The sequence below is a fragment of the Mauremys mutica genome, chromosome 2 (genome assembly GCF_020497125.1).
Source record: "Mauremys mutica isolate MM-2020 ecotype Southern chromosome 2, ASM2049712v1, whole genome shotgun sequence".
NCBI lineage: Eukaryota > Metazoa > Chordata > Testudines > Geoemydidae > Mauremys > Mauremys mutica.
Window position 1 is genome coordinate 159,175,664 of NC_059073.1, and position 23,102 is coordinate 159,198,765.

The 23,102-nt window shown below is 46.3% G+C and overlaps 1 protein-coding gene and 1 long non-coding RNA gene across 3 annotated transcripts in view; one reads left to right on the forward strand and one right to left on the reverse strand.

Annotated features, from left to right (window-relative positions):
* Positions 1-10,930: 10,930 nt before the first annotated feature.
* LOC123364670 lies at positions 10,931-22,038 on the reverse strand. 2 transcript variants are annotated; one of them, XR_006577203.1, is made up of 3 exons: positions 21,720-22,038; positions 12,741-12,831; positions 10,931-11,440 (listed from the first exon to the last, which is right to left on the reverse strand). It is a non-coding gene; the product is annotated as an uncharacterized LOC123364670 (long non-coding RNA). The 2 variants fall into 2 exon arrangements; XR_006577204.1 differs by lacking the exon at positions 21,720-22,038 and adding an exon at positions 17,287-17,409.
* DNAH5 (dynein axonemal heavy chain 5) overlaps positions 21,620-23,102 on the forward strand; it is a 263,441-nt gene continuing 261,958 nt past the window's right edge. The window contains exon 1 of the mRNA XM_045006969.1: positions 21,620-21,987. Coding sequence (XP_044862904.1) covers positions 21,721-21,987 — 267 coding nt within the window. The 5' untranslated portion in view covers positions 21,620-21,720. The remainder of the gene's footprint in view (positions 21,988-23,102) is intronic.

The following is a 23,102-nucleotide window of genomic DNA, read 5'->3' on the forward strand; positions in this document are numbered from 1 at the left end:
GTTGCTTTTCCTATAGGGTGAAGAGCAGTTTTCCATCCAGGGGAAGCCTTTTCTCCCTGCTGCCACTAACCCTCTTGCACCTTGTCTCTTGTTTCTTTTTCCTCCTCTCTCACCAGAAGAGGGGTTTAAGGTTTCAGGCAGCCTTTACTTGGTCTCAGGTGTCTCTAGTTAACCTGAGGTACCCTCTTTTCATCTCATAGGGAAAAGGGCTTTTATCATTCTAGGGGTGATATATCTGCCTTCCATCACTCTTCTATAGCTATCAGGTCTGATTTTATCACACCACATTAGCCTGAAAGTTATATTTAACTCATCCAAAACAGATGCTGAGTTTAAGTTCTTTTCGGTGCTCACAGAGGATGGTAATGGGAGTAGTAGAGATGTCTATATAGAAAACATATTATGCCCTAATATTGAAGCTAGGTCTTTATGTCAAATACATGTAACTGCAATGCATCCGATCCTTCTGTTCCAAATACCATTTCTGAGACAGAAATCTTGAGGGAGAAGCTTCCCATTGGCTCATCCTTTGCTCTAATAGAGAATGTCAAAGCACAGTCTGGATAGGTTCAGTCTATCCAGTTGCTTTGCAGTGGTTCACTAGATTGTTTTCGCATTGCTCAAGTATCCTTGATCACCAGCACCCTGCAGTGGCCCAATTCCTAATGGATGTTGGTGGAGCTGTCTGGGGGAGGCAAACTGCATACCTCTAGCTGGCATCAGAGGCAGGGCAACATTCCATTGCTCAATACCCATCTGTTTAGTATCAGCTGCAGGATGGAATCCAGCATTACAAACCCTAAAATAAATTGGGAATGAGTCGATGCACAAGCAATGCTACAGAAGGCTTGCTCTCTTCAAAAAATGTGTAAATAAATGGTTAGAAGACTTAAACATTTGAGCAAAGATGTAATGTTAATAACTAAATGCATGACCATAGATCTTAAAAATATCTACAACGTGCTCAGTACACAGTTGTTAAATGGTCACAACTTTGCTAAGTTAAAACAATGTTTTTAAAACAAGCAAAGGTGTAGAGCTCTTCAACAAGGACAATGTCCATACCAAGTTTCAAGTTTTAACACTCACTGAATTTCCCTGTAGCTCAGTTTATACAAAAGTGGGGTTAGATGTTTTTAAAACATATTTTACTCACAAGTGGTTGAAGAGACTTTGCTCAGCCACATTTTTTAAAAGAAGGTTCTTATATTGACTGACACCTGGGGTGGAAAACTGCCATCACAAAAGTCAATTTTGGAAAAGTTATGAAAGTGAGGAAAGAGGTTGTGATGAGGTGCTCACCCCACACCAGCTCTGAAAGGGTTAAGGAAAAACAGGCCAGTCCACTTTTTTTAAGCTAGAGAAGCAACTCCTGATTGGAAGATGGAGCTCAGCTAAGTAGGTGTGGGCTGAACTAGTATAGAGCCAAGAAACCGGCAATAGAAATGGCTGCAGTGAGGAAGTTTGCAGTCATCCTCTGTGCATTAGGAAGAAGAAAATCCAGGGAAAGAGCAGGACCTTGGGAGCCTGGCCTTGAGGGAAGGGTGTTCCCGGAAGAGAGAAGGGTGAAGAAGAAAGCCTGGGGGAGGGGAAGTAGCTGAGGAAAGAAGCAGCAAGGTTGGGAACTGAGCAGACCTTAGGTGTGTGTTGTAGGGTCTCTGAACTGGAAGCCAGAATAGGAATGGCCCCAGGGTCCCCTACCAGCTCCTAACAGAGCAGTATTGCCTGGATAGCAGGTCCAATGAGACGCTATACTCTGAAAAGAGAAACCACATAGTGAGCTGGCTGGAGGGCCAAGTCATGAAGAGGAAATGCTACAGCTTGTGGAGAATGAGAGAGACCGGAAATTGAGAGATTGGGACCAGGGGGTGAGAAACGTCAAGGTGAGGCATTACACCAGTGGTGTGTTAATCACAGATGGGCACCCCAGTGGTGAGTGGAGTGAGCCCTGTGATAGAGGGGATTTACATTGCTCCATTCTGAACTGTCATTCATATAACTGCTAATCCTTGCCCTGCTCAGCATTTCATTGTAATGTAACTAAGGTGTTTGGATGCCAGTCATGGGTGTAATAAATGAATGAGATGGGGCGGGACTCACCACCTCAGTGCCTCCTGCTGGCTGTGCTAGGAATTAGCTCTTGGTTGCCAGTGCGCCTTCCTCTAGTGTTGTCCTACCACCATCACTTCTGCTCCCCCTCTAAGACCTGCATTGCTCCCCAGACCACACCATCCTCTTCTGGGCACAGCCCTCCAGCTGTGCCCCACTCTGCTTTCTCCCCGCTTCCGGGGCAACTGGCTGCCTCTAGTCCATCCACTTGCCACTGTGGCCTACGGCAGCCTTTGGTCTAGCCCCTCAACTCAAGGGGTAAACTGCAGTCCAAATACTGGCCACCCCTCTGTGGCAAGTGGCAGGGAGGCATGCCCGCCCATTACTCCAGGCCCCAACCCAGGGACCCCAGAGCCAGTGGCCACATGCTGCTGCTCCTCCAACTCCCACTGCCTATTTTCCTGGGCCACTTCCCCATGGCCCTAGTTCCTTCCCAGCTCTTTGTATTAGGGGCCTCAGCCTGGAGCACCCTATTGCTCCCCTGACCAGCACTGCTCTAGGGAGAGACTGCCCTTGGTCTGTTGAGCAGCCCTTCTTATATGGCCCACCCAGGCCCTGATTGGCTGCTCCAACAAACCTTTTCCTGACTGGCTCTTTAGAAGCCCTCCTCCCATTGGTTGGGTTTTGCGCAGCCTCCCTGAGGGCTGCTTTAACCCTCCATCTACCTGTGCGGGGCAGCTGCTCCACCACAATGAACCAAAATAATGTATTTATTTTTGTCCCAGTGCTTCATGCCACCATTTCTCCTAAGGGAATTGCATAAGCAACTCATCCTGTTGCTCCTAGTCTGTCCAAGATATTTTGATATTTATTGCTCTCCTCGTTTGTGTTGAGTTTCTGCCCAGTTAAGCAGATTCCATTTCCTTACCACCACTGATACATGTACAGTGAACAAAGTCACTCCCAGTACTTTCTGATCTCTATGGCACTCCACTAATCACATTGCTCTAGCCCAAACTGTTATCATTCACAATTACCCTTTGTCTTTACTAGCCAAGCCAGTTCTTTATCTACATAATTAGCTCACCCCTACAGTGTAATTACTGACTTTGTAGATTAGTCTTTTGTGCAATTCTGTATCAGAGCTGTCCTAGAGAGCAGGTAAATTATATCCACAGCTGCTCTCCCATCAATTGTATTTTACTTAAAAAGAGATTGTCTAATTTGTCAGGCATGAACTCCTTTCTGTGGCTTGATGCTAATTACCACTAATTAAAACCTAACTTTCTGGGTGTCTCTTGGCTTACTAATTCCACTATCTTCTCCACTGCTGAAGTCAGTGATCTCTTCCGAAACCTTCCCTAATGTCCTTTCTTAAGAATAAGAATGAAGAAGTTGCAGAAAAAAGAGGGATTGACTTGTCCATTACAAGTCTAGCTATTTAAAACCTACTTGCTTAAACATCTAAACCATTCCCTGAAAAATGTACTAACTTTTTCCACAGATTTCAAATGAATAGTCTTTTAAAGGCTTGTATCAACAAACTGGTGTAGCCTCCCTCCCCTCTCATTCCATCATGCCTGCCCTCCCATTCCCAGCCACTTGCAGCTGCCCAGGCACACTCATCCATCACCACCCACAAGCAATGCCCACTTCTCTAGCTACACAGGAACTCCTCCCCTCATCATCAGCACCTGCAGCTGCCAAAGCATCCCTTCACTTTCTTGAACATGAAGAGCACTTTCAGCTTACCAGCTGCCCAAGCATTTCCCCACTGCTCCCATAACCAACTTCTCAACCCATCCATGGTCCAGCAGGCTCCTCCTTTTGATTGGTGTGAGAGATGGAGAGAAATACAATCTCACCTGCCCTCCCATCCACACTGGCTCCTGCTGTTCAGTGGCTGGAGATAGAATTGTCTTTTGCCACCCAATCCTGCCCATACCTGCTTCCACTTAGAGGGGTGGGTGAGAATTAGTGCCTTGCTGTCATGCTTATGAAGCTCCATGTTTGGAGCCACACAAGATTGGCAACTGTGTGTCTGGAATACAGTTTGTATTTGTTGGGTTTTAAGAAGGGGATCATAATATTAAGAGTGAAGCTTCATGCTAAGAGATGATTTTCCTTTCTGCCCCAGAGTCATATCTCATGTGTAGGGCCTTTCATTTTCAGTTTTTACTTTATTTAATTTTTCTCAGAACTTTATCGTGTTTATTACAACGACAACAAAAACAGGTGAAAATTGGTAGAAAAAAATTAATTTTTCTGGGTAAATATCGAGGTTTATTTTGGTGGTCGGAAGGACAGGGAAAAAAGTATTTAGTAGATTAATGCTTTGATGAATGGAATTCAATGTAGTTTGCTGCAGAACTAAAAGAGAACTCAAAACACAATGCCACCTCTGAGTTTAAGAAAACAATATATCTCTAATCCCCAAATAAACCTTTTCATTTGAATAAACAGTTTACTGTTGTAGACTTAGAACTATTAGCTGATAAATATTTACATTTAATAATGGGGGCCACACCATTTGCAGCACATACACTCAACTTAATCCTTTTCTCCTGTTTTTGTTTTATTTAAACTTTTGAATACTTTCTTGTGTTCTGAAAGGTATTCTGATAAAGATTTTCATTTTCTTCCCATGTTAGTCTACACTACGTCTACACTACGGGATTATTCCGAATTTACATAAACCGGTTTAGCAAAACAGATTGTATAAAATCGAGTGTGCGCGGCCACACTAAACACATTAAATCGGTGGTGTGCGTCCACGGTCCGAGGCTAGTGTCGATTTCTGGAGCGTTGCACTGTGGGTAGCTATTCCGTAGCTATCCCATAGTTCCCGCAGCCTCCCCCGCCCCTTGGAATTTCTGGGTTGAGATCCCAGTGCCTGATGGGGCAAAAATCATTGTCGCGGGTGGTTCTGGGTAAATGTCGTCAGTCACTCCTTCCTCTGGGAAAGCAACGGCAGACAAGCATTTCGCGCCTTTTTTCCCCGGATTGCCCTGGCAGATGCCATAGCATGGCAATCATGGAGCCTGTTTTGCCTTTTGTTACTATCACCGTATGTGTACTAGATGCCGCTCACAGAGGCGATTCAGCAGCGCTACACAGAAGCATGCTTTTGCTTTTGCATGACAGCAGAGATGGTTACTAGCCATACTGTACCATCTACCATACCATAAATTGGTAATAAGAGGATCATGGTTACCAGTCCTTTTGCACTGTACCATTTGCTGCTGTCATAAGTGCCCCTGGCTGATCAGCCAGGGGTGCAAAAGCCAAAATTGGGAATGACTCCCTGAATCAATCCCTCCTTTTTGGTATCTAAAAATAGAATCAGTCCTGCCTAGAATATGGGCAAGTGTACTAGAGAACCACTGTATCATAGAACCAGAGAGCACAGCTGCTCTGTGTCAGATCCCACAGAAATTATGAGCTGTATGCTATTCACAGGGGGTGCTCCTGCAACAACCCCACCTGTTGATTCCATTCTTCCCCCAGCCTTCCTGGGCTACCATAGCATTGTACCCCCACTTGTGTGATGAAGTAATAAAGAATGCAGGAATAAGACACAGTGACTTGTTAGTGAGAAATGAGTGGAAGGCAGCCTCCAGCTGCTATGATAGTCCAGACAGGACAGTAAGGAGTGAGGAGGAGAGGAGCCCAGCATCCCTCTGCTAGTCCAGGGGCAATTGAATCTTTTCTTTACACATGAAGGGTGGGGGCTGATGGAGCTCAGCCCCCTGTTGCTATGATGATGATGGTTACCAGCCATACTGCACCATCTACCAGGAAAAACTAGGGCCAGGCGCCCTTGATTGACCTAACTGATGCTAGTCAGCAGGGTTACCAGTCCTTTTGCACTGCCCCATGTGCCAATAGGCTGATGATGAGGATGGGTACCAGGCATATTGTACCATCAGCCACCCATGGCGGGGGGGTGAGCAAGGATGTTGGTGTTGAGTGCTGCAGCATCGCGTCTATCTGCAGCATTCAGTAAAGATAGGGTGACATGTTAAAGAGTCAAGAGAGGATTGTTTTCCCTTTCACTTCTGGGGGTGGGTGGGGGGGTGCGTAAATTGCCGAGCTATGCCCTGACCCACTGCGGACACTGTGTTTGACCCTACAAGCATTTGGAGCTCAGCCAAGAATGCAAATACTTTTCGGAGACTGCAGGAACTGTGGGATAGCTTGAGTCCTCCAGTCCATGAGCGTCCATTTGATTCTTTGGTTTTCCGTTACGCTTGTCACGCAGCAGTGCGCTGAGCCCCTGCTATGGCGTCTGTCTGGAGATTTTTTAAAAATGATTTTGAATTTCATCTTCTGTAACGGAGCGCTGATAGAACAGATTTGCCTGCCCTTACAGCGACCACATCCGCATGGTCCATGCGGGAGCTCTTTCTTTACTTTGATTTTTAACTGCATCGCCACACGTGCTGATCGGAGCTCCACGCTGGGCAAACAGGAAATATTCAAAAGTTCGCGGGGCTTTTCCTGTCTACCTGGCCACTGCATCCAAGTTCAGATTGCTGTCCAGAGCGGTCAGTGGTGCACTGTGGGATACCGCCCGGAGGCCAATACCATCGATCTGCGGCCACACTAACCCTAATCCGATATGGTAATACCGATATTAGCGCTACTCCTCTCGTTAGGGAGGAGTACAGAAACCAGTTTAAAGAGCCCTTTATACCGATATAAAGGGCCTCTCAGTGTGGACGGGTGTGGCGTTAAATCGGTTTTACGCTCCTAAAACCGGTTTAAACGCCTAGTGTAGACTAGGCCTCAGATCTTTAAACCACTATCTGCTAACAGTTTGAAATGTACATGGTGGGCATGAGATTCATCAGTACCTTCCGGTGAGCATGCACGTCAGAGCTAGCGTGCATGCCTGTTTGTTTATTGTGTGTATCTTCTAGAGTAATACATAGCCTTACTTCAACAGCGAACTTTGCATATACACACAGACTAACGTATTATCGTAATACATATATCTCATGCAATGTATTGTATTTTCCTAATAAAACAAGTTTTTTTAATATATTTGAATGATACAAAAGTAGGGTGAAAATCAGAAAAAAACTAATACTACTTTTTGTAAAACCTGGGATTTTTTCAGTAAAAATCAGCTTAAACTGAAAAACAAGGGGCTTACTGATGAGTTATCCATCTAAGGAAGCCCACTCTAGCTTCTATTTTAAAATTCTTATGTTTCTGACCACTAAACCTTCCATTTTCTTTATCCATCATCTACATTGTAATTATAGGTTCCCTTTTTCTTCTTACAGTCTAATGTCTTGATCATCTGTCCTGATGTAATTGTGATTTCTGTCAGTATTTGTTTTTTCTCACCCGAGAGTGTATGCTAGTGTTCACCGTCTGATCATCATGTCCTCCGAAAAACATTCAAGCAAATATTGTTTAGCAATATCTGTGTCTTTGGAATGGGGTATACAAACCCCACACTGGGGTTAACATCAGGTTAATGAGCTTTTGTGGATTCTACCAATCCTGCCCCACCACACCCATGAGAGATGTCAGACTTTGAGGAAGGAGAGGAGCTCATAAAAGGGAGAGCACAGAACAGTTGGAGTGAGATCAGCGACCGAGAGCAAAGGTATGTTTACACTGCAGTAAAAAAAACATGGTTGGCGTGGGTCAGCTGACTTGGGCTTGTTGAGGCTATGGAATTGCAATGTAGATATTTGGGCTGGAGCCCAGGCTGAGACCCCCACAAAATGGGAGGGTCCCATAGTCCACATTCCAGCCCGAACGTCTACACGGCAATTTCATAGCCCCACAGCCCAAGCCTCATGAGCCTGAGTCAGCTGACCCAGGCCAGCTGAGGCTGTGCTGCAGGTCTGTTAACATAGTGTAGACATAACATCCGAGCCCAGATCAACTGACTCAGGCTTGTACTGTGAGGCTATTAAACTACAATGTGGACATTTAGGCTTAGGCAGGAGCACAGGTTTTGAGACCCAGGAAGGGGAAGGGCCCCAGAGCCCAGGCAAACCTAAAAGTCTGTATTGCTATTTTTAGCCGCACAGGACAGGCCTGACTCAGTTGACCTGGGCTCTGAGACTCTCTGAGGTTTTGGGGTGGTATTTTTTTTTTGTGGCTGTATAGACATATCCCAGATCTCCAGCTCTTGGCTGAAAGGAGGAGGTTCTGAAATGACTTTTATCTTATGGTTCCCTTTCTGGAAGGAGGGAGAGTGGGTGGGCCTAATGCTGAACAGCAGCTAGGGGACCATTACTGTAGACTGGGCTGTGAATCTGACTGGGACCACTGCTCACCAGGAGCCCTCTGACGAAAGAGCCTTACCTTGCCGGTGGGACTGTTCATTTGTGTTTATTGGTGTGTGTGTGTGTTGACAACCCTGGAATATTGAAATATCTGGGACTCAACTGGATGGTTGCATCTCCTAAGACTGGACCAGTGTGTAGGAATGCCTGGATGTCACAGACCAGAGGCCAGGTGTGTGAAGAGGTCCTGTCTTTGCCCCTAGGGTGTGCCCGAAGTGAGGGGCACAGTGACCCTCCCCACAATAAATTATTGCTTTATCTGTTGACAGCCTACAGTAAAGAAGAATTCCAGGTACTTGCATCATCCAGTTAAAACTATGCAGTTAACAACCACTCAAACATGACTGGTCCAAAGCAGCCATGTAGGAGGCTAAGGGGACATATAGTGCCCCCCATCATGCTCTCCAGTCTATCTTGCCACCGATACAAACTGGACTTAGTGATAAATGGCATAGGCGCCAACGCCATGGGTGCTCCCATGGGGAAAAATTAGTGGGTGCTCTGCACCAACTGGCAGCCAAGCTCCCCTCACCCCTATGAGCCGCCAATGTGATATGGCCATGAAAAAAGCTAATGCGTCTTGGAATGCATTAGGTGAGGTATTTCCAGTAGAGATAAGGAGGTGTTAGTACCATTATACAAGGCACTGGTGAGACCTCATCTGGAATACTGTGTGCAGTTCTGGTCTCCCATGTTTAAAAAGGATGGATTCAAACTGGAACAGATACAGAGAAGGGCTACTAGGATGATCTGAGGAATGGAAAACCTGTCATATGAAATAAGATTCAAAGAGCTCGGCTTGTTTAGCCTAACCAAAAGAAGGCTGAGGGGGAGATATGATTGCTCTCTATAAATATATCAGAGGGATAAATACCAGGGAGGGAGAGGAATTATTTAAGCTCAGTACCAATGTGGACACAAGAACAAATGGATATAAACTGGCCATCAGGAAGTTTAGACTTGAAATTAGACGAAGGTTTCTAACTATCAGAGGAGTGAAATTCTGGAACAGCCTTCCAAGGGGAGTAGTGGGGGGAAAAGACATATCTGGCTTCAAGACTAAGCTTGATAAGTTTATGGAGGGGATGGTATGATGGGATAGCCTAATTTTGGCAATTAATTGATCTTTGACTATTAGCAGTAAATATGCCCAGTGGCCTGTGATGGGATGTTAGATGGGGTGGCATCTGAGTTACTACAGAGAATTCTTTCCGGGGTGCTGGCTGGTGAGTCTTGCCCACATGCTCAGAGTTTAGCTGATCGCCATATTTGGGGTCGGGAAGGAATTTTCCTCCAGGGCAGATTGGCAGAGGCCCTGAGGGGTTTTTGCCTTCCTCTGCAGCGTGGAGCATGGGTCACTTGCTGGAGGATTCTCTGCACCTTGAAGTCTTTAAGCCATGATTTGAGGACTTCAGTGGCTCAGACATAGGTTAGGGGTTTGTTGCGGGAGTGGGTGGGTGAGATTCTTTGGCCTGCACTGTGCAGGAGGTCAGACTAGATGATTATATTGGTCTCTTCTGACCTTAAAGTCTATGATTCTATGACTCTATGACCCCCCTGCCCCACCTCCTCTTCCCCTGAGCGTTCCGTGTCCCCACTCCTCTGCCTACCTCCCAGTGCTTCCTGCCTGGCCACCGCCAAACAGCTGTTCGGCAGCATTAGCATGCTCCAGGAGGGAGGGGGAGGAGCGGGAATGTGGCACGCTCAGGGGAGGAGGTGGGAAAGAAACAGGGCCGGGGTGGGGATTTGAGGAAGGAGTTGGAATAGGGGCAGGGAGGGGGCAGAGTTGGGGCAGGAACTTTGGGGAAGGGGTTGGAATGGGGCCAGGGCAGGGGTGGGGCCTCATGGAAGGGGTGGAGTGGGGGTGGGGGCAGAGGGGGTTGAGCACCCACGGGAAAGAGGGGAAGTTGGCGCCTATAATAAATGGGCACTGACACCATAAAAAATTACAAACTATTCAGGTTGCTCCTGGCCCCTAGAGACCAATCACTCAGTTGTACCTTAGGCTGTACACTACAGATCTTACAGCGGACTGTAGCTGCTCTAAGCCAACAGGAGACTTAAACTGTAGTGTAGCCAATAGCCTTAGATCTTACACCAAAGACGACTGTAGCCAATCCTGTAATAAAAACTAAAGGTTTATTAACTACGAAAATGAAATGTTGTTAACAGGTCAAAGCAAGCAAATATATATACATAAGAGGTCAGTCTGATTCAAAAGGAGACAGATGTAGTAATGTGCCAGCATTGCATGTCTTTTTAGGGCTTAACCCAGGTCCACCCTTGGGATCGCTGCTTTTTTGTTTCTTAGCTCCAGCCCTTGTGAGAGTCAAAACAGCAAAGAGATGAAATATGTTTGTCTTAGCTATTATTTCCCTCTTCCAGGATTCAAATAAATGGGATGGGGCCTTTTGCATGTACTTCTCCGTGGGAGGATGGGGCAATTAATAAAGGTTTTGTTATACAATAGCCTACTTAATTTTGGATAGTCTTCTTTTCTGAGTTCACAAATTCAGAGCAGGTATTTTACAATTTTAAAACAATCTTTTATTTTACCTTGTAGCATGGAATACAGACCTCACAAGTGAGATCAATGCATGTAGCAACTTACAAACATTTCATAGAGTCTAAACACTAACAACATTCTTAAGACTAATACCTGTTTTGAACAAAACTAACATGCAGGTAAGCTGGTTTGGTTTCCAGCTATGAGTTTGTCAGTTCTTAGCTAATGCCTACAGCCTTGGCCAGAGCTGGCATTTGGTTTGCCAGTTTTGCATCCCCTTACTTCCTTACACTGTTTATGAACAACGAGTGGCGAGGGCGGTGTGGGGAGGGAGGGAAAGAGAAGAGGAGGAGGGAGGGAAGCGACCTTTGTAAAGCTACCACTCTCTCCCAGGCAGGTGAAGGAGTGGGGCACGGAGACCTAATAGTTGTGCTGATGGACATGCTGCAGCACAGCACTGTTGCGAAGTACATGTCCCCTGAAGCAGTCACATTCCGTTTTCTGGATTGGTGTTTGGGCAGCACAACTATGTGTGGTATTCTACTTGGTGCTTGTAACTGAATTGCAACTTAACCTAATAAAAATAATAATAATTCCAATAATCATGGTGCCATCCCAACTCAACGGTCATGGCTGTAATATGAAGATTTTTTTCATGGCTGGGTTGTATTTGGTTAAAGACTTCTGCATTGGTGATATGGGTGGCTAATTTTTTTTTTAAAGGCTATATTATCCTGGTTTGCTTTGTGTCACAGTATAATAGTTTCTTTGCCACCCTTACTTACATTGAGTAGTACCAGTTGTGCAAGTGTTCCCGTGATTTCATTAAGGCAACCCATGAAATGAGGTATACGCTGTGCAAGGGTGGCAGAATCAGGCTATCATTGGGAGATCACTGGGACTTGTTAAATGGCACTATGTGTACATGCTGCACATCTCAACTGTTTGTTGGTCAATGTATTGCCACTTGCCTAGTTGCCATGTTGTACTCCAAGTCACTATCTAGCCCCTCATGTTTGTGAAATGCTTAGAGGTGTGCTGAATAAAGGCTTGACATTTAGTCAATTCGATTTACTGAGTTCATCTTAAAGGGACACAAAATTTACAAACACAATAATCAACAATTAATAATAACCAAAATATAATCAACTTTGAATTTAAAATTGTTAATGAAAATCTAAGCCTTTCTAAAGAAGGGCTTATATTTGGGGGAAAATAATCTATTTAACTGCTAACAATAAGCCCAGTGTGTTGGACTTGCTTTGGTTCATGGTTCAAGAATAGGATTCTTTGCATGTGCACACTGAGTCATGTTAACTGTGTAAGTATGTACATACTTAGGTACTAGAAGATAGAATCAGACCAGCTCAAGTGTTTGGTATTATTTTGCCCTCTAGTGGTTGGTTTATGAAGAGGCTATAAACCCTAAGACTACACACAGCTACTAAAAATGTTCCTTTCGCTGCAGCAGTAGAAGCTTATGGGCCTTATTCTCATTTACACTAGGGCCCCTTTACAGTGCCACTGTGGTATAAAGGAACATTAGTGAAAACTACAAGTATCATACTTCTTGGATATCTTAAAGACCCAGGCTGGAGGGTCACAGGCCACAATGGGTCACAGGCACAGGCTGGAGGGTCATTGGCCATAGCAGACACACCTCTTCCTTAGAGGTTTTTAAGGTCAGGCTTGACAAAGCCCTGGCTGGGATGATTCAGTTGGGTTTGGTCCTGCTTTGAGCAGGGGGTTGGACTAGATGACCTCCTGAGGTCCCTTCCAACCCTGAGATTCTATGATTCTATGATTCTTAGTGCAGAAGGTAGTGACCCACCTTCTTCCATCACATACCCCCCCCAAAACAGGCAGAAACTTACCCTAAGTGCTGTTCCTGGTCTTGGCAGGGGATGATGATGCCAGGTGTTGACAGCAGTGTTCAGGCCAGCAGTATTGCTAGGAGTGATGTTCCTGAGAGAATGCAAGTGGACTGTGATGCTGAGATTTGAGATCACCAATCAAAAATATGTTCTCTCCTCAATGGACCAGGACAAGTTCTTAATGTATTTGTCCTAAAGCACTTCTTTTAAAGAGATGATATCGACCTAATTAATTCAATTTAAAAATATGTTTAGGGGTTGAATGTCTTATTTAAAGCCTGTAAAACTTAAGTTCTGTGAAACCACTGAGAAGTTGCTAGTTCTCATTGGTTGGATCCTACTCCTTGCTAAGTGTGAGAAGCAACTGCTTACAAGATTAGCAACAGCTTGGAACTCATTTATTTCCACATGCAAGGGGGGTATACAGCTGTCCAATAGAGTTCAGTTAAGGCAATATTGGACTTTATTATTCTTCAGTTCTGCTGGCTGTGTAAAAGGGTAGGGACATGGCCTCCCCATCTCCTCCTTTCCCTTTTCTGATTGCTAGCACCACTAACTAAGAGCAGTCTTTGGGCTCAAGGGAGCCCAAAGAATATTACTCGCCATGGAGACACAATATTGACAGTGACCATGCAACCATCACTTTCTCTATTTCACTCCCATCTTTCCCTTTTTTTTATAAGGGTTTTATGAAACCTGCAGTGTATGGTTGCAGACCTCTTAAATTTTGAGAACCACCTTTTTTGTATAGCTTGTCAAAAATGTGCATCACAAAGCATTGATTTTACACACATCTGATACCTTCAGTATATAGTAAAAAGGTATAGATGGGATCTTGTACAGTCCTGTGTACAAACTCTGAGTCCTGTTGTGAAGAGCAGTTTCCTTTGTCTTAGTAACATTTTTAGAGGAGATCCTGTCTGAGGAAGCATTATGATGTACTGATACTGATGTCTAGTAAGACAAATGCAGGAATTCCACCTCCCCCCCCCCATTTGCTTAATGATTTCCAGTTTTTACTAATGTTGTCAGTGATATTGCAAATTAAAGCCCAAATTTACATCTGTGTTTGCTCTTTCCGAGTGGGAATGAGATCTTTGATATATTTCTACCACCCTCTTCAGTTTCTTACGGCTACTGTAATTGAACATTGAATGAACATGCATGGTGGAGCTCTAGTAACTGTTCTTTGACAATATGATAAAAGTAACATTATGGAAGCAGATCACCAAATGGAGAGAGAAATGTGTTCACACATGTACCAAAATACACCTTCAAAAGGAATAGTTTGGCCTCAGGAATAGAGGATGGTATCATAATTCAACTTTAGTGCTATGTCTGGAGTGCTACCTATTAATTTAGAATTTTAAACTGCCATCAATCACATGGTCTAGGCAAAAGTACAAATATTAATTAAAACTAGCATTCACACCCTCCTAATAATAAACTCTCCAAAAATTCTACATGTGGACTAAGATCAAAAACACACTTCATTTTAACTCCATTCCAAACTCTAGCTGTACAACTATGGATAATCATAGACTCCACAGCTTTATAAATAAACTTAAAGAACTATCTTCTTTCTTGTTTATTCTTGAAATGGTATAGAAATACAAATTGAACAGAACCACTGAAACTGGGGGTTTTGTTCAGATGAATATTTGTTCAGATAAATATTTAGGCAAATATAATGATAAATGTCATATATAAGGAGGTATGCAGTGCTGTTGTAGCCATGTTAGTCTGAGTACTGTGATACAGCATGGCCAGAGGGCAGCAGAAGAGGGTTAGAAGGGAGCCTTATTCCCTGTAAGGGGAAGAAAGTTTGATATAGATTAACTAGAGCACCTGAAGCCAATTAGAGCACCTGCAGTCAGTCACATGATAAAAAAACCCCCACTTCAATCAGACAGTGTGGGAGTTGGAGCAGAGGACAGTTTGGAGAAGTGCTGAGGTGGGCTAAGAAGTCCTAGATAAGGGGCACCTGGCTTGTGCAGAGGAAGGGCAGGAGAGGGAAGTAGTCCAGGGGAAGGAACCGTCAGTTCAAGTGGTTCACCACTATCTTCAGGGCCCCTGGGCTGGGACCTGGAGAAGAGGGTGGGCCCAGGTCCCTCCCCATCCAATCCCCTCCTCTAGGACACTAGTGGGGCAATTAATATTCCAATTTAGGGGCAAGAAATGGTGCCCTGAATGCCCCCCCCCCCGCAAAGAAGAGAAAGTGTGAGACCCATCATAATAGTGCTGGTAATTTGCCACAGTATATATCCCAGACCTGAAGAAGAACTCTATATAAGCTTGAAAGCTTGTCTCTCACTAACAGAATTTGGTCCAATAAAAGATATTATCTCACCCATCTTGAATATATATATGGAGGCACTGTTACTAGCTTCTGACTAGTCTGTATTTTAGGGGGAAAGTTTTACAATTTTTGTTCTTTTGTTTTTTAAAAAAGCTGTTATTCCAATCCCAATTGTGCAGTTATGCAAGCACTTTATTTTGCATGTGAGTAGTTCCACAGAAATCAGCAGAGCTACCTATTTAAAGTAAAGCAAATGGATCACTGTCAAAACATTTCTTCCTTAGTAAAGTTTAGCTCATGTTATAGGGTGAGCTATTTACTGTAGGGCTCTTAAGAGAATGATGGAGGCTGAATTATTAGTTCAGTTGTTACAACCTGTGTAAACTGCTGAATGTTTTATAATATAGGAACCAACTGTACAATGCTTAATTCTTCACAGGCTATCCCACAGTGTACTGTGCACTAAAAAAAAAAAAAAAAAAAAAAACTTTCTGGGCAAACTATTAGTAGTTCAGGCTTTGTGCTCCTGCAACAGAAATCAGAGCATTTACAATAGTGTTTCAAGCTGTCTTGCTGAATCTGCAATTGTTGAGCATGGGGACCACTACTGGGAGAAAAATCAAGGGGTTCAACATAGGTGACAGGCTGAGGATGACAAAAATAAATAGAGAAGAGCACACATTTTATCCTTTTTGAGGAAACATCTTGCTTTAGAATACTACCTCAGGTAAGCATAAAATAGTTAATGAAAAAGGCCTTGGTACCTGGCATTATGTGCAGGTGGTAAATGACTTCTAAGCCTGGTAACAGCCAATCTTACAGGACCTTGGGGCCTGAACTGTTATATCATAAGACCTGCTCAGAGACATGATCGCTCTCTCCCTTGTGCTAAGAGTTGGATAACAATCACATAGAGGATGTGTCGTACCAAACTAAGTCACTTTAATTTTTCTAGTTCTTTAGGTGGGCTCAGTGGGAAACACAGCTGTTGTAAAACCACATATGCTTTCATTCGGGGGTAGAAATGTCTCTGTCACAGCGCTGCACATCTGCAAGTGTAGCCAAGCCCAAAGACAGTTGCAGTTCCACAGAGCTTACACTTACACAAAGGGGAGAAAGAGGAACACTTAGAGGTGAAGTGAGCTGTCCAAACTTACACAGCAGGTCAATAGTAGGAATATCCTCAAAATTCAAAAGAGAACCAAAAATTTAATCTCATTTTTAAAATCTCATGTTTGACTCCTTGATGTTGGCAATAGTGTGAGATACCAAGTTTTTAAACATCTGAGTGAACATACTAGATCGAAATCCAATCTATCTAATAGTAGCTACATGATAGACCAGAACTAAAATTAAATCCATTTCGACAGTGCAAGTAATCATGTCAACTTAATACAGCTGTCTTTTACAAGACAATGCAATTAGATAGTCCTCTCAAGTAACCTGAGGATTTCTTAGTCAGCAGTTTTCACCACTCTTCACTCAGAGAACTTGATAGTGAAGATAAAGATCTCTTAAAAGAACCCATTACAGATGCTTATATATTAGTTATTTAAGTGGAAGCCAATTTTCAAATGCATCCAGAAACAAATATCAACAAGGAAATCTCCATTTCTTTGACCTCTTGATGGAAGAGGTTAATTTAACAGTCACACTGTAGAAAATGGGTACTATACATATAAGAAACTCAAAGCCATTCAGTATTAAAAATATATGAAAGACCTAGACTAAATATCCATAGCTTGTATTAGGTTTTTGGTGAGTAGCCACCGACTCCAAACTCCATACCAGGAGCAGCAGAAGCTTCCTAAATGAGTGTGAGTGTGTGTGTGGGGAGGGGAAACGAAGAGCCACTGGCTCCTGAACTGTGGCCCTATCCCCATGTGTTGCTGCTTCTCCCCGAGGCCCCGCTCTCCTGCCACCTCTTCCCCGCAATACCCTGCCCCTGCTCATTCTTCTCCCCACCTTGCCCATATGGCTGGTAAAAAGTGGGAAGGCATAGCTCTCCCACTTTTAAAACTGTGTGTGTGTGGGGGGGCATAGCTTTCTGCCCCTCCACTCCATACATTCATGACAATATACAATAAAAGACCTAAAAACTGGGAGTTCAACATGGGTTAGTGGACTGGGAGGCTGTAGACTTAGGCCTAGTCTACACTACGGAGTTAGGTCAACGCAAGGCAGCTTATGTCGACCTAACTCTGTAAGCATCTACATTAAAATGTCACTATCTCCAATGTAACTCACCTGCTATGCCAACTTAATTCCACCTCCACAAGAGGCATAGCGCTTAGGTCGATGTAGTTAGGGTGATGCACTGTCAGTGTAGACACTGCATTACTTACTTAGATTTTAATAGCCTACAGGAAGTGTTCCACAATGCCCCACTGTGACTGCTCTGGTCACCATTTTGAATTCCACTGCCTGATGGCAAGATAACCAGGCACACATGACCCTCCCCTTTTAAAGCCCCAGGAATTTTTGAAACTCCATTTCCTGTTTGCTTAGTGTGGAGAGATCACTTAGCAACTGCCCCGTTGACCATGCCAGTTCCAGGCTGCAAACGTGCTCCTGCCTGGAGTACACAGGCGGTGGGTGGATCTCCTGTGTCGGTGGGGAGAAGAGGCTGTGCAGGCCCAGCTCTGATCCAGCTGTAGAGATGTCAGTATCTATGAGCAGATCACTCAGGGCATGGGGGAGAAGGGCTACAAGAGGGACCCACAGCAGTGTTGTGTGAAAGGCAAGGATCTGCAGCAGGCGTACCAGAAGGCCAGAGAGGCTAACAGTCACTCTGGTGCAGAGCTGCAGACATCCCGCTTTTGCAGAGTTGCATGTCATCTTCGGTGGAGACCCCACCACCACCCCCAAGGGCCCCGGGATACTTTGGAGGAGCTGGAGTCACAGACCCTGGAGTGAACAGTGAGAAGGTGGCGTTGGATGAGGAAGAGGAGGCTGGGGAATACGTGAATGGGGGATCCAGTAGTGCAACAAGTCAGACCTGTTTTTGACGCCGGAGCAGTCAAGCCAGTCCCTATAGCCCAGCATGGGCAAATCTGATGCAGGAAAAGGAACCTCTGGTACGTATGCAGTTTGCTGTGATATTGCAGGCACACATCTGTTCATTTACTCTTTTTTAAATCATGCAAGAAGAGATAATGAAATAACCAATGGAGGTAGAGTTGCTATCTGCTTCTCATTTCCCTTATACATTTCCCCCCGGTTAGGCAGCAGGGGCCTGCAGAACAGTTTATGTTCACTGGGATGTCCTATGAGTTCTCCATAGAGATCTTGAGTAAATTTTCCTGGAAGTAGTCTGCAATCCTCTGTCAAAGGTTTCCGGGCAGGGCTGCCTTATTTCTTCTGCTGCAGTAGGACACTTTCCCATGCCACTCAGCAATTACTTCAGCAGGCACTATTGCAGCACACAGGCTAGCAGCATACAGACCCAGTCTGCAGCTGGATGCATGTAGGAGCTGTTCCTTTTCAACCTCTTTTACCCTCAGGAGTGAGATCAGCTAAAATCACCACTGCCCATGAAAAACGGTGCCAATATTCAGTTCTATTGCCCTATCCAAATATACTCATACCGGTGAGCCCCCCCCACCCTTTTTTTCTTGTTCCACCTCCCCTCCCATCTCCTGGCTGTACTCACCATGTCTGAGGCCACGTCTATACTTACCTGCCGGGTCGACGCGGCGAGTTCGACTTCTCAGAGTTCGAACTATCGCGTCTGATCTAGACGCGATAGTTCGAACTCCGGAAGCGCCGCGGTCGACTCCGGTACTCCACCGCGGCAGGAGGAGTTGCCGGAGTCGACCTTGGAGCCGCGGAGTTCGCTTCCGCGGCGTCTGGACGGTAAGTCATTCGAACTAGGGTAGTTCGAATTCAGCTACGTTATTCACGTAGCTGAATTCGCGTACCCTAGTTCGAACCAGGGGCTGTGTGTAGACCAGGGCTGAGAGTGCCGCCGTGCTCTATGAATCCCAAGGAGAAGTGAGAATGTAGTGCTTGTAACTTGTGTGGATCAAGGGGAATGAGTTCAGTATATCAAGTTTTCATTTATCTTGTGAATACACTCACGACAGTACCCCTGTTCATTGTATCTTTTTCAGCTGCAAATGTGGCCTTGATGGTCTCTCTATCCACATCAGCGGAGGGGCTCAGCCAGATTAAGATGAGAAGGAAGAGGAGACAGGATGACATGTTCCAAAAGATCCTGCAAGTCTCTGGTGCTTCGAATACTGAATACAGGGCTTGGAGGATCACCCTCATGGACAGGGATAGAGCAGAGAGAAGAAAAGCACAGGAGAAGGAGAGAGACGGGCAGTGCAGCAGGACATACTACAACTTCTCAAGCAGCAAACAGACATGCTAGAGACTCTTATTGACATTCAGGTTCAACAGACCTGTACCTGCCTCCCCTACTACTCCACCCCGGGGGGAGAGTACAGACTATCACAGCCATACATACGTTGATTTGTGAGAGACACGACTGGTGTTTGTGAAATGAAAATGACTTCATGAGCCATAGGAGTAAGGGTTAGGCTGGATCTCCCAGAATCCCTATTTGCATTTGAACATCCCAAATGGTAATCCTCTGGTTTGGAAAGAAAGTCCCTGCTTGCAGCTTTCTGAACAGGTCTGTGATCTTAAAGGTGCATGTGTCATGCACCTTCTCTGACCATCACACACTGATGTCCATAAAATGTAGCCCTTTCTGTTGATGTACTCTGTGGCAAGGTGGTCGGGTGCCAAAATAGGGATGTGTGTGCCATCTACCGCCCCACCACAGTTTGGGAACCCTATTGCTGCAAAACCATCCACTGTTCTGCTTGTTGCCCAGAATCACTCAGTCCTTCATAGCAGGATGTGATTAATGGCTCTGCACGCTTGCATCATAGCAGCCCCCATGGTGGATTTTCTAACTCCAAATTGATTCCCAACTGATTGGTAGCAATCTGGTGTTGCAAGCTTCTACACAGTGATGGTCACTTGCTTCTCCATTGGCAGTGCAGCTTTCACTTTGGTGTCGCTGCACTGGAGAGGGCTGGGACAAGCTCCATACGCACTTAGCAGTGATAGCAGCAGATGCTGAGTAGGTAGAAATATTTGACACTTCATGCACTTGTAACCCCTTTGGGGTTTAGAGAACATGGCCCCTTTAAATCTTTTTCCCAGGGGGAGGGGGAGAGTAAGAAAAAAGGAGGGAAACGCCAGGGGGCGGGTCGTCGGGATCTCCAGGGAGGGAGAGAGGCAGTCTGCAGGCCCTGGGAGGAGGAAGCAGGGAGAACCTGCTTGAGGCCTGAGGAAGATAGGCCTGATCGGGGACAGCCCAGGACAGGAGCCATGAGGAGCCCTGTGCCATGAGGGGAATTGCCCGAGAAGGACAGGCCGGAGCTGGACCCAGTATCACGGCTGCCCAGAGCTGCATGGGGCTGTGAGTACTGGGGCATGTGACTCTGCATTGAGGAACAAGGAGGGAGGTTGTAGCTAGTTAAGTGGGGAGGTGGTCGCTCTGTGTGGCTTTGCAGAGAGCGGCAGAAGAGGGCACCGGACGGGTTTGCTGGGGAAAGTTCACTGGCGCCGAAGAGCGAAGACGACCAGGAGCACCCAAGACTCACCACTGGACTGGAACTTTGCTCAGGCCTCCTGAACTCAGGAGACACATTGCTCAGTGTCTGTCCTGTCAGACTGTGTTACCACTGGGCCTATGGGGCTTTGGTTTGGATGCAGCCCTGTTTTACTGCTCCCCTTATATTTCCTCTTGTTGTATTTCTCCTCTCATCCCTCTGTAAATAAATACTTCCCTTTGTTATATCCATTGTACTTTTCCTGTGTGTGTGTGCACTCTGGGGGGTTTGGAACAGGTGCCCCTGGGGTGGAAGGGATTTCTCCTGCTGCATTCCTGTGCGCGCTGTCTCTTGGCCAGAGCTGCCTGCAGAGCAGACTCCATCTTGGCCACGAGGGCACTAAAGTTACACACTAATATCTAAACTCAAAGATTTACTCAAGAAGTGACTGTAAAATGGCACAGAGGGTTCCCTGTTGCTTGGAGTTGCAACGGCAGAGTATGCAGTTAAGAGGAACAAATTATCCCATGCCTGAGTCATTCCAGTGTAGGTGACTGGATACAGCATAAAACTAGCCCTGTGGATTTTCTAACTCAATTCCAGCAGAGACGTAGGTGGCATTGTTCCCACTGACAAGGGCAGGGCTTTGGCCCATGCACTCCAGGCCTAAGGTATTTAATTAAATCTGCTTTTATTAAATCTACCAGTTGAAGTTGTATTGTTTGGGAAAGTAAAAAGGTGGAAAAAACACGTGTGGGGGGGAGAATGATCAGTCCCATGCTGACATAGCAGCTGTTAGGGTTAAAGGGGACGGATTGTTTTGGCAGGTCTTGAGCAGTTAAATGTCATGACTTGGGATAGGTGGTGATAAAGTTGCTCTTGAAACAATCTTTGGCACGGCAGGTAGATCATTGGTAATCAAAGCCAGAGCTAGCTGGCTGTAAAACTCGAGCTACAACGAAAGGCACATGCTCTCTAATTGCTGGAGTGAGCCAGCTGTGTGTGTCGAAGCAGCGGCGCCCAGGGGCAGACCTGAGCCGGGGAAGATTGTCCCGGGGGAGGAGGCCGTTGTTGGGGACCATTAGCGAGTGTCTAAGGATTCCTCCTCACCATGGAAACAGCAGCAGCAAACAGGGTCTGCGGGGCTGGCCTGAAAGCCGGCGGAGGCGAGCGCAGCCGGATCAAGCGGCTCCCAGGCGTGCACCCGGCGCTGCCCCACGCCCACAGCTGCTGGGAGCTAGAGGAGGCGCAGGGGATGGAGAAGGGGGCCGGGGATCAGCGCAGTGCGGGCAGAGCGCAGCCCCAAGCCAAGCCGGGCTATCGCCACGCCAGACCCGCCCAGCCCATCGCGCCGGTGGAGAACATCAAAGAAATGCAGGTGAGGCGCGCGGGGGTGTTCCGGCCCGGCGGGGGAGGGGCTCTCCCGCTGCTCTGCGGGCCCCCGGGGAGAGGCGCTGGAGAGCAGGCGGCCGGGAGCCTTTTGCCCGCAGGGCAGCACGGGCCAGAGCGGTCACCGCGCTGCCTCCGGGCCCGGCTATTGCTGGGCGAGGGCGAGCTAAGGCGCGCGCGGCTCCTCAGAGCGTGGCGCGCTCTCTGCGGGGTGGCGGGCGCGTGGCGCTCGCCTCTCTCTCTCTCTCTCTCTCTCTCGAGAGACTCCGTCACAAGCGCCTCAGCGCGGGCCGAGGTTCTGCCCCGAGGGACCATGCGAGCCCCCAGGGGAGAGCAAATAGCGACACACACACACACTAGCAACGCCACGGCAGCCCTAGCCACGCCCTCCAACAGGGGCTTTCCGCCTCTTCCATGCACAGGACGCCTCTAGTCCAGGACCACTCTGGAATCTGCCTCCAACTCCTAGGTGGGGGATAAGGGAGTTGGGACCCCTGACATTGGGTCATGATCCCAGGTTGACAGGCCTTGCAAAGGAAAACAAATCGAATGAAATTTCGTAAATAAAATCTGGTATATTGACTGGGGAAGGCTGTTAATCCTGATGGGGGAAGAAGAGGCATTAAACCCAACCTGACCTTCCAAGGATTGTCAGGCACCTGTACATGTCCCCCTGTCACGACTTTCTTCCAAACAGCTATGCTATCATCACACAGTTGCAACTCCCATCTTTTCATGTGCTGTAATATATATACCTGCCTACTGTATTTTTCACTCCATGCATCTAATGAAGTGGGTTGTAGCCCAGGAAAGCTTATGCACAAATACATTTGTTAGCCTTTAAGGTGCCACAAGGACTCTGCATTGTTTTAATTGAAGGGAGTGACAGCCAAAGGAAATGCTATTGGGCCGTAGTTCATCCCCTTGCTCACCTGCCTGTGGGGATCCATTTCCCCATCATGAGTGCTAGTGTTTGTCTAGCCTGGATGAAGCTGCCACTGCTGCTCTTCTTGGCAGGGGGATGGGGAGAGCAATGATTCTGGCCCCTCTCTCTAGGCCTGAATAGGGGAGTAAATATCCTGGCACCTTCCCCCACTGCTCCAG